Here is an 11,679-nt window from a genome sequence, read left to right as displayed (position 1 = left end):
CGCGCGCAACCCAGGCATTTATATCGTCTCCTACCATATTCACACGGACATAGGCGTGTCATAGTATTGGACCACGTCTCGTTTCAGATCTGGGATCACTGAGCAAGGGAGTTGTTCATCTCCGGAGAGTCGTGGGACCGGTACCTCTAGAGAAAAAGGTTTTCTCTAAGTACTTAAATCTGTTGCTCTTGGTGTTTCGGAACCCACCTTAAACTGTAGGTCCCCCTTCCACCACCAAGTAAGTGTGTGTGGGGGTGTGTAAAAGAATAAAGAAGAAGGTGCAAGAAAAATGTAAACCCTTAGTGGCCACATTAGAAGCTTCCATTCCAAAATTTAAATAAATTGAAAATCTAACGTTTTTTTCTTAGCGGAAAATTAGATAAGAATGTCAGAACCCATTATTAAATTGGATGAATAGCGAATTATACGAAATTCTATCGGAATTAATTTATTCTTATTCATTACATGTATACATAAATTCCGATTACATTAAGTAACAGCGACGCTCGAAACTATTGATTAAAAATGAAAACATTTTAAACTTACTAGGCTTATAATCAAAAAGATGTTAAGAAACGAATAAAATATTTCGAAATATATTCAAAAAATGTTAAGTCTCAAATGAATGACTAATTCGTACATAAATTTAAATGTTAAATAATATATTTAGCAAATTTAAAAATTCAAATTATGATGAGATTCTCGTAATAGAAATAATTAGATCAGAAACACCGTTGCTGGTCATTAATATAATTTTATTAATTTACTTTGGTGAATTTGGTATTTTTTGGTAATTTTATCCAAGTAAATTTTGAATACATTTTGAATAGAATAGATGAATTTTAAGTTAAAAGATATAAATATAAAGCATAAAATAAAATAGTTCCATTTTGAGGATGCAATCAGTTTCTAAGGAAATAAAATAAATTTTCGACGTAGTAGTTGAATTTTCAACAAAAGAAATGAATTTTCTACAAAAAAGATGAAGTACCTATAAAGAAGTATGGAAATGGTTAAAAATTTCTTTAAGGCCATGGAATGAGTGGGCTACATGACCAGATTCCTACCTTGCTCTCACTTTTTTTGTTTCCCAATTTATTTTCACACGGAGCTCCACATGGAGTTAAAAATTTGGGATAATAGATAAGAAGCATTAAGAAAGGTGGGTCTGGTCCTAAATTTTGATAATTATGGAAAAAGCAAAAAAATTATTTACAACCATATTTTTTTCATAATTATACAAATTTAGGATCAGACCCACCATTCTTAGTGCTTCTTGATTAGTATCCCAAATTTTCAACTCGATGTGGCGTTTCGTTTGACACTAAGTTGGAAAATAAAAAAGTGGTGGTAAGGTAGGAATCTGGTCTTCATGATTGGGCGCAACAAAGTTTATACATTATTCCATTTAAATATGCCCCTATAACATAATGCAGAAGGCGCCGGTTTAGTCCGGGAGCGGGCAGTGCTGCCGTATGCAATATGTCCAGGGATAAAAAGGTGTTATTCTTATTTATTTTGAGCCGCTGAATCCGAATATACCCGGCTTTTTCGAAAAATTGAAACGTTTTGTTTAAATCGTAATTGTTTAAACAAATGATGAAAAATTGACTTTTTCGATCTGTACAATTTTTTCTAGAAAATATGGCACATTTTAAGACGAAAAAGGTCTGTAGCAACTTTTTCGTAAAATGCATATTTTAACAGATATAAATTTTTTAAGGTCCGAAATTTGACGTTTTTCACTAACTTTGAACGTTAACATTTAACATCTGACCTATTCAATATTTTTGAAAGTTGAAAAAACGTACTCATTCTTTAAAAGTTACTTTATAACCTGATGTAATTCAACATTAGCGCAGACCCGGCGGAGAGTTAGCTACCTTCCAAAGCCCATTTTAACTTGAATTTACAGGTAAATGTCCCGAGTTCAGTTTTTTGTAAATAGCTCGTTTCGGGGATTTCACGGCAGAAAGTTTCTAGAGAATGAATACAAGAGGACTTAATTCTACGAAAGTTAAAAAAAAAGTCTCTACCCCCAATAGGTCACGAGTAATACTATGCAAAGTGTACCTTTAATCAATTCGGTGACTAAATCACACCGCGGAACAAAACCACGTCCATTTTCTTAAAATAAAGTAATAGTGATCAGTAAATTATTTAATTATCAAATGAATAATAATCAACCACTTTTAATTAATAAATAAATGATTGTTTAAATAAATAAATTTTTATCACTTATCAAATGTGTCTTTTTTGCCATTTTTTACTGATATTTCTATGAGGGAGGTTGATTATGGATTAAAAATGAATATTTCATCATTTCAAGTAAGTTACATTTTTAATTCTTTTTATAAAATTTATAGGAAGCATTAAAAATGTTTCAAAACTTTTAATGCTTACTATAAAATGTATAGGAAACATTAAAAAAGTAACAACTATTTCTACTAGTGGATTGGTATTTATTTATTGAAACAATTGTTTATTTATTGATTAAAAATTATTAGATTTTTTTTTATCTATAATAAGCGTCCTTAATAGAAATTTCATTAAAAAATGCTGAATAATGAACATTTGATAGGTAATCGAAATTTATTTATTAAAACATTTATTTATTGATTAAAAGTGGTGGATTATTATTAATTTGATAATTAAATAATTTGCTGATCGCTATTACTTTACTTAAAAACTTATACGTTAAGAAAATGGTCGTAGTTTTGTTCCGCGGTGCGATTTAGATACCGAATTGATTAAGGTCTTTGTAAAGTAATTACTCGTGATCTATTGGGGGTAGGAACATTTTTTTTCAACACACGCAGAATTAGGTCCTCTTGCACTGATTCTCTGCACACTTATTATCTTGAGTCGACAGCGTTTATTATAATCCTTCGATTTATTGTAGACGTTTCTGAGATCGGACCCAAGATCTACTAACTCGAGCACGATGAAAAGGACCTGATATTCCCACTCCTCATATTTCGTAATCATTATCTATCCTAAGGATGATTCTATAAATATTCGCATACATTAAAATTGACATACTTTTTATTGCAGAGTTCAGTGGAGGGCATGTGATAGGCTTTTTCGCGTATTTAGTTTAATTTTAACCAAAAAACTACTCAGTTCCCTTCTTGACAAATAGTTTCAATTGGCATACATTGAAATCTGACGTTGTATATGTATACCCATCGGATACATCACAAAGCTTAAAATTTAAAAGATCTTGCTAATTTTAACTTATTAATTGTTTTAGATTGCCAATGCCACTCTCTCGATCTCGTTCAAGAAGTCCTAGACCCTGGAGAAAAGGAGGCCAGTCTCGTTCGAGATCGCGGTCTCGCAGAAGGAGTCGTACTCCAAAGAAGTCTCGTTCACCAATCAAGACTCACAAATCTGCCAGAAAGCACAAATCTAAAAGCCCTAGACCCTCGAGAATACCTTCTCCTTCACCCCATCGCCCGAGAGCCAGAAGTCCGTCGAGCATTACTGCGAAGAACCTTAGAGTGCAAGCCAAAATCAGTGAAACAAGTCTCTTCGCGGAATTAGTGAAGAACAGAAACATGAGGGAATTGGCTCTAAAGAAACTGCAAGCGGCTAACGAGAAGGCCAACAGTCAAGACGACGTGCAGATTATCGAAGGGACTGATGAGAAGGACGGAAGTAATGCATCCTCAGAGAACAAAACTTTCAACGACAGCGAGAAAGACAAAGCTTTCATTGCCGAGAAATGTGTAAGCGCTATGGATATTCCAGCGTCGATTCCAACGACAGTCACGATTGAGGACATTAATCCCATAGCAGCAAGAACTCCACCTTTACCATCAACTCAAGTTTCTCCAATGACGATTGTGACGACTTCGCCTCGACAGGCAGCTGTATATAATTCCCCAGGCCCACTTTCTGGAGCAAATAGCCAGACAGCAGTCGCCAATAACGTTTATGTTACATCTAGTGTTCTTCCACCAGCTCCAGCTCCGCTGTTGCCACAATCTGAGTCTGCGAAAGTCCCTATTCAAGTATCTGCTTCAGTGCCTATTCCTGTACCAGCTCCTGCCCCTGGTCCGTTGCACACTCCGGTGCCAACGCCGTCGCCGATCGCCGTTCTCCCCAATTTGTCTGTTCCGCCGCCTCCCTTGCCCACCCCAGTTCCTGCACCAAATTCTGCAATGGCCAAGTTCAACACCCCGAATAATTTGGTCCCTATCAAGTCAGTGGATCCACCAAAACCTCCGATCGTTGCTTTTAAGACAAAGAGTTTGTCAAAATTACCACTACCTCCCGGAATCAATCAGAACGACTTGGAAAGTATCGACTCTCCGCCAAGTCGTTCTCCAAGTCCACCGCTAAGGGTGCCAGTCAGGCCCTCACATACACCTGCGAAGCCTGTGACCAGGAAAAGTATCAAGGATTTGCCCATGCCTCCAGGTTAGTTATTTCACTGTCGTTTGAATTCAATAGAATGCGTACAAATTTCTTAAACCAGGATGGTCACTGATCGGGAATCAATTTGGAATTCTTTATATTTCTTTTTAATTTTGCAATAAGTATCCCGTGTGAAAAAATGGAGGGGGCCCCCGTCAGGATCCACATGGATTGCCCTCATGCCTTGTGGAATCCATGAGGGCAATCCAGATGTAGTTCCTTATGGAAACGACATGCTAATCCATAGGGGCCCAACATGGTTTTCCCTCATGGTTGCCGCCATGAAAGCCCTCTTGGTTTTTTTGCCAGTGCTGGCACCTGTACTGGCATATCTCTGGGATGACAACACTATTTTGTACTGGGCTTTCAGTGTTGGGCCACCACTGGATATCGCTACCTGCACAGTACTATTCCAATAGGAAATCCACCATGGGCGGCAGTACTGAGTCAGTGCTAACTATTACCGTACTGCTATACTCTAACCATATGGCAAAAAAGTTATTTAAAAAATAAATATTAATTGATTGTGACTATTTTGTCTGCAGATATTAATAGTCCTGTTTAGAGTGAATACATATATTACATTTTTAAACATTCTATTAGAAATAACATTTCTAACGCTACGGGGTATCGAACCTACATAATCTATACCTAAATCTATCGCCTAGCAGTCGGGAGTGCTAACCACTGCGCTAAACCAACAAGTTGAAACTCGATTAAAAAGCGATCCTCATAAGCTACAGTTCAGAACAGTTTAAGTACCAAATTTTAATCCCTCTTAATCTAATTGTATATATTATTATACGACGTTTTGTAAATGTAAAATACACGAACTGTTAATAGGAATATCAATAAAATAATTATTAAATAAATAATTTAAATCGATTACCATTTTTCTTCGCGTAATATTTTTTTTCACGTTTTAGATTACTTTAAAACTGTTTACAATGACGGGAAATGTAATTTTTTATTAGCATTGAAAATTTTTCATAAAAAATGAAACCTAGAATTTTTTTTCTTAAAAAAATCAAGAAAAAAGTTGTTTTCGGGACAGATGTATTTATAGTTTTTTGAAATTTTAGAATGCATGAACTATATTTTAAAACGTATTTTTTATGTCCATTTTTAGGATATAAAATATTTACCCTTCTGACTTACAAATTTTAATCGTTGATCCGTGAGGTCAATCGAGCTTGGTCTCCTGCGGGGACCTCTATAGAACATCCCTATTGTGAGAGTTCGAACTTCAGAAATGTGTCATTCAATTTTTGACATAAAATCATTATTTGCAAGTCTGAACTCATGAAACTTTAAAATTTGTGGTGTTGAAAAAATATTCACCCTTTGGACTTCGAAATTTGAATCGTTGATCGTGAGGGCAACCGAGCTGGGCCCTCGCCAGGGACCCTCATGGGACATCCATATGGTGAAAGTTCGAATTTCAGAAAAGAGTCATTCAATTTTTGACAGAAATGCATTGTTTGCAAGTCTGAACTCATGAAACGTTAAAATTTGTGAAGTTGAAAAAATATTCACCCTTTGAAATTTGAATCGTTTATCCGTGAGGGCAACCGAGCTGGGCCCTCGTAGAATTTCCACGCGTGGAAGATCCATGCGGCCTCCCGCCGGGGGTCTCTTGCTAAGACGTCTCAGCGGGGCTTTTTACACACGGGATATACTAAGTTCTACTTAAAAAGCAATATTAATTTTTTTGCAACGATTCTATTATATAACTTTAATTTGTGGGCTATCCTCTCGAAATGATAATTTTACAGGGAAGATAGTTTTAAAAAATTGATATTCCGAAGAAGATACCACACTTTTTCGCTGCAAATGCATTAGCATTGGGTCTCCTTACTATTACTTCGTGTTCTGTACCGATATTTTGTGCTCTCCAAAATTCGAAATTGTTAGTGAATCTTGGTTCGATAATTTTTTCCCCATTAAAATGATTGAAGTTTGAAGTCTTATCTGTTATGTTTTACAATTACTATACAAGAGGAAGTATTTTTTCATCTAAAAATCTTCAGCGTGAAAACATTTTTTTTTAATGTTTCCTAAAAACATTAAAATTGGGTACATATTTGATTTTGTTAACTGTTTTGTTTGGTCACAATTAAATGAATAGTTGAGATTCTCCGTGTTTATAATTACTGTTCTCAATAATTTCATGTGAACTACATAAAAACTGGAATTTTAAGCCTACACTTGCATAGTTTCTCCTAAAGTAGCTTTAAGGTGAATCTCGGCCTTTTATGTTCCTTTTACAGCTGGAAAAGTGGTGAATTTTCTTTGATTGAATAAACCCCTAGAAATAATTTGCAGTAGTACCTGGTTCAGAAGACTTGAGCGGAGAAGAGGATCCGAACGCGACACCGCCAACAAGCCGAATAGGAAGAGTACCTGTTAAGATGAGGTTAAAACGACCCAAGATTCTGAAACGTCGCGGTTCACGAAATCTTATACCCATGTATACTAAAGAAGAAGAAGGAAAAGGTTCAGATGTTTTCGATCTGATTACTCAAATAGGAGAAGGTACATACGGTCAGGTGTACAAAGCTTGGGACAAACGTGCTAACGTTGTTGTCGCTCTCAAGAAAGTTCGCTTGGAAAACGAAAAAGAAGGGTTCCCAATTACGGCTGTACGAGAAATAAAAATTCTTAGACAACTCAATCATAAAAACATTGTAAATTTGAGAGAAATTGTCACCAATAAAAAGAAACCTGAGGACTTTCGAAAGGTAAGATTCACTCATTATTAAATTACTTAAGTTTTAAAATCTGAGATATTTTTTTTATAATTGTAAAATGTAAATTTAAAAAAAAAACTTCTAGGACAAGGATAAAGGTTCTTTCTATTTGGTCTTTGAGTATATGGATCACGATCTAATGGGTTTATTAGAATCTGGAATGGGAGACTTTAATTGCGAAACTAATGCAAGCATCATGAAGCAATTACTGGAGGGTTTAAACTACTGCCATGGCAAGAACTTCCTTCACCGTGACATAAAGTGCTCTAATATTCTCATGAACAATAGGTAATTGCTCGCTTGACCTATAAATAAAATGTGTCTAATTCATTTTGGAATATTACATTGTATTTTTTTCGTAGAGGTGAAGTCAAGTTGGCTGATTTTGGACTCGCCAGGCTTTACAATGCGGAAGATAGACAGCGACCCTACACGAATAAAGTTATTACTTTGTGGTATCGACCTCCAGAATTACTTCTTGGAGAAGAACGGTACGGTCCTGCTATCGATGTGTGGAGTTGCGGCTGCATTCTTGGAGAACTGTTTTTGAAAAAGCCGCTTTTCCAAGTATAAATGTCAAAATTTATATTCATTTAAAAGATAAATCTGTCTATAAGCGATGTTCAATAAAACTTGCTATTTCCAGGCAAATGTAGAGATGATGCAACTAGAAATGATTTCTCGAATCTGTGGGACCCCGACTCCCGCGGTTTGGCCTTCTGTGATAAAACTGCCTCTCTGGCACACGCTCAAGCCAAAAAAATCGCACAGACGGTGCGTCAGGGAGGAATTTGCCTTCATGCCGGGACCCGCTCTCGATCTTCTTGACAAGATGCTCGAATTGGATCCCGAAAAAAGAATCACGGCCGCTGAAGCACTCAAAAGCACTTGGCTCAAAGATGTGCATCCTGAACAGTACGTCCATTATTACTAAAAACTATTTCCTAGGAACTTCTGAGTAACAGTTGAGGAATCGTGATATTCTGTGTTGTAAAAACTGATTCTTGCATAAGTGTTCTAAATATTTGAGACATTACAAGAACTGCAATATGAATTCAGTGTTTGCTTTACTTTCATAATGGAAGATATGAGTCTTCAGAAGAGTAACAATAGCTTAATATTAGTTCTCAATGAGAATCTTACAAGGGCTAACCAATCGACTCCTGTGCCATTGTACTACTGTTTCGTGAGTTGCATTCGAGGGATATACCAAATCAAGATTTCACAACAAATTTTCAAATTTCAAAAAAATTTCAGAACTTTTCTCAATTATTCCAGACAGATTCCAATGATTTTTCATATATTTAAATAATTTAACAAGAATTTCAGAAAGTTTAAGAACGATTTCGATGATTTCACAAAGGATTTAGCAGATCTAACAAAGTTTTAAAAAGATTTCAATGATTTCAAAAGTATTTCAAGGATTTCACAAAGATTTGAAACATTTCATAGAGATTTCATGAGGGCATGTACTTCAAATTTCAAGAGTGATCAAACCCTTGGTTACATTAGGACTGGACAAATTAGTGACATAAAAATTCAATTTGTTCTAAAAAAAAAAATAGCTTAAAGGCTTGCTGGAATGTGCTTTGGCTGTAACTCAATTCACTCCTTTAAGGCCATGTGATGAGTGGGTCATGTGACCAGATTCCTACCTTACCGCCACTTTTTTTATTTTCCAACTTAGTATCACACGAAACGCCACATCGAGTTAAAAATTTGGGATACTAAACAAGAAACATTAAGAATGCTGAGCCTGGTCCTGAATTTGTATAATTATGAAGCAAGTTTTTTGTTATAAATAATTTTTTTTGCTTTTTTTATAATTATTAAAGTTTAGGACCAGACCCACCTTTCTTAGTGCTTCTTATTTATTATACCAAATTTTCAACTCGATGTGGCGCTTCGTGTGAAAAAAGTTGGTAAATAAGAAAGGTCACGTGACCTACTCGTCACATGGCCTTAATTGTAAAGAAAATGTCGAACATTTTTGGGGGGTTTTTTCACTACCAAAATACTGCATTCGCCGAGTTACAGCAATAGTCATGGGCCAACTGTAGGGATACATGATATTTAGTTTGTGGCCGTTTATGGTACATATTTGACGTGCGCTGTAGAAAGGGGGCTTACTCTGAAAAGTGATATCTTTCAGGGTGAGCGGTCGAAGTCGACCCGATAGACGCGACTTTTGGGAGAGAGGGAAGACTCACGAAATCTTCCCTCTCCACTTACCACTATATTTTCAGGGAAAGAGATAGGTCGTAGATGCGGCTCACGGATGGGGTATAGATGAGACTTGTAGATGTAGTCTGCCGTGATTTGGAAGAACACTGTTAACGGCAAATCGGATAAGTCACCTAAAGGCAGTTACGGTACGCGGCTCAAGGGACTCATCCAAAATGCAGTTAACGGTGTTCTTCTAAATGACGGCAGTAGTGGCGAGTGGTGGGAGGTGGTTCACGGAATCTCGAGCGAAAGCCCGATTTCTCGGGTACCTAACAACTCAATTATTAGCAATAATGAAGCTTGAAAATATTTGCGTTAGGTTTAATTAAATGGAGCAGCTCAAAAATGATTGAAAAGTGTAAAAATCTCAATTTCGAATTTTTAAGAGTAGCCCCCTTTCTTCAGCGCACGTCACATATATTGATGGATTCAAGTGAATTTAAATGTATTCAAAATTAATTCAAGAGTAATTGCTTTCACTGATTTCAAATTGAATATAACTGAATTCGGATGAAGATATTACCTGTCTTCATTAGTGGCTACCTTCTGTGGATCAACAAGATTTACATTTAGCATGTTAAATTGAAAAACTTAGCGATTCTTTTGTTTTATTTATTTATTATGTAATTTCTTACTAGATTTTTGTAAGTTCCACATTTATATCAATTAAAACACTCTCAAACTGTTAAATTATGAGTTTTTCCGAATTACATACTACTAAAAAAAATATAGATACCTGTCTAATGAAATAATAAAGTTCTAAAAATGTTTTTTAACATCTTAATTGACATTATAGAATACCGGCACCGAAGCTTCCAAAAGACCAGGATTGCCATGAGTTGTGGAGCAAAAAGCGTAGAAGACTTTTGCGAGAACAGGAGATTTCGGCGGGAAAGGGTTCTCTTCCACCTCTTCCAAATGAAGGAGGCCCTCATAGAAATAATGAGGATCCGTCGGACTTCGGGGGGTGAGTAGTAGTCGTAGAACAAAGTCAACGTGATTTTTATAGTCGTATTGAAATCGCTTGCATCTACAGGTAGCTACTGACGCACTGTAGTTGAGCTTGGCATTTACTATTTTTTATTTAAATCCTTGTTGCCCAAGGACAGCTCGAAGAGCATCAACGCAAGAATTTAGTTTCCGCAACTCGCTTGCGAATCGACATTCTTTCAAATCTTTTAAAATAATTATTTGTTCATCACAAAAATTATCACAGAGAAAAATTAATAACTTTTATGATAATCACTGTAAAGCACAACAAAATCATTACAAATTAAAACTTTGTTTCAGTTTTAAAAGTTACATTTTTGTGAATGTATGAAATCATAAATTACGCCTGAAATTGTGTTTTATGACCTTAAATTCATACATAATAAAACGTCCTAATTTTGTATTCATTTGAAAGGAATTAAATCCTGGTCATAAATTATAAATTTATCTTGTTCACTTAAGATGTCGCTGCAATTTTTCTCTGTGTGAGTCGTCACATCTTAAAAAGTGTGCAAGTTATGACGATGTTAATTTTGATCGAAACTGGATATACCTATTATGCCGAAAAAATCAATTGCACCATAGACATTGCAATGAATAAATATACATTTTAGATACTCTTTTGCACAGAAACTTAACAAATTTTTTCTTACACGTTGGCGGAGACAGGGCGTGTTTTTTAAGTATTGTAATCAAGCTAACTTCCAGTTATAAATTTGAGGTACTTTCTTACCTATTTATGGGCGCTGATGACATATAGTCACAAGTTGAATCATGTTAAGGCTGTATAATACACAGGTGTATTGATATCAAATTGTACACAGAGGTGTAATATTTTATAAGAAAAACTAGTGTGTTCGAATGATTGTATATAAAATGAAACGATTTACATTGGCGATTATAATTCAGATTGAATTATAGAAGTCCAGTGAGTTCTTGGAAGGCTAAAAATTTGTAAGGAATAATTAAACCGTCGAGGAATTCTTGTGATAAAGGAACAGCGGTGGATCGGAAGACCAAGAGCTTCAAAGGCGAAAACTACAAAACTTCACCAATGACCAACATTATTTATGTAACTGTAAACTGTGTAGATTAATTAATATTTGACTGTTTACGCTTAGTTATTGCATAATGCGATTGTGCTATTTTTAAACTGATATATGCAGTTCATTAAATTGTTGTAGATAGTGAATTCGTGGTCTTGATTTAGGAATACTAAATATATTTTTTTGTGCATAATGGAAATGAGTTGTTATTTAGAGTTTTAAAAAGGTATTATGTTTGATATTCC

General features: G+C 35.4%; 1 protein-coding gene across 4 annotated transcripts in view; it reads left to right on the top strand.

The window, feature by feature from the left end:
- LOC117181858 (cyclin-dependent kinase 12) overlaps positions 1 to 11,679 on the top strand; it is a 137,723-nt gene that overhangs the window by 21,074 nt on the left and 104,970 nt on the right. For all 4 annotated transcript variants that reach the window (XR_004468187.1, XM_033374863.1, XM_033374862.1 and 1 more), the window contains exons 3-8: positions 3,254 to 4,425; positions 6,748 to 7,163; positions 7,258 to 7,460; positions 7,535 to 7,739; positions 7,819 to 8,087; positions 10,195 to 10,365. Coding sequence is in view for 3 of the 4 variants with exons in the window: in XM_033374863.1 (XP_033230754.1) it covers positions 3,254 to 4,425; positions 6,748 to 7,163; positions 7,258 to 7,460; positions 7,535 to 7,739; positions 7,819 to 8,087; positions 10,195 to 10,365 (2,436 nt within the window). In the remaining variant the exon portion in view is untranslated. The remainder of the gene's footprint in view (positions 1 to 3,253; positions 4,426 to 6,747; positions 7,164 to 7,257; positions 7,461 to 7,534; positions 7,740 to 7,818; positions 8,088 to 10,194; positions 10,366 to 11,679) is intronic.

The sequence above is a fragment of the Belonocnema kinseyi genome, chromosome 10 (assembly GCF_010883055.1).
Source record: "Belonocnema kinseyi isolate 2016_QV_RU_SX_M_011 chromosome 10, B_treatae_v1, whole genome shotgun sequence".
Classification (NCBI taxonomy): Eukaryota; Metazoa; Arthropoda; class Insecta; order Hymenoptera; family Cynipidae; genus Belonocnema; species Belonocnema kinseyi.
The sequence above is the reverse complement of the archived record's forward strand: the minus strand, read 5'-3'. Positions and strand labels throughout refer to the sequence as shown.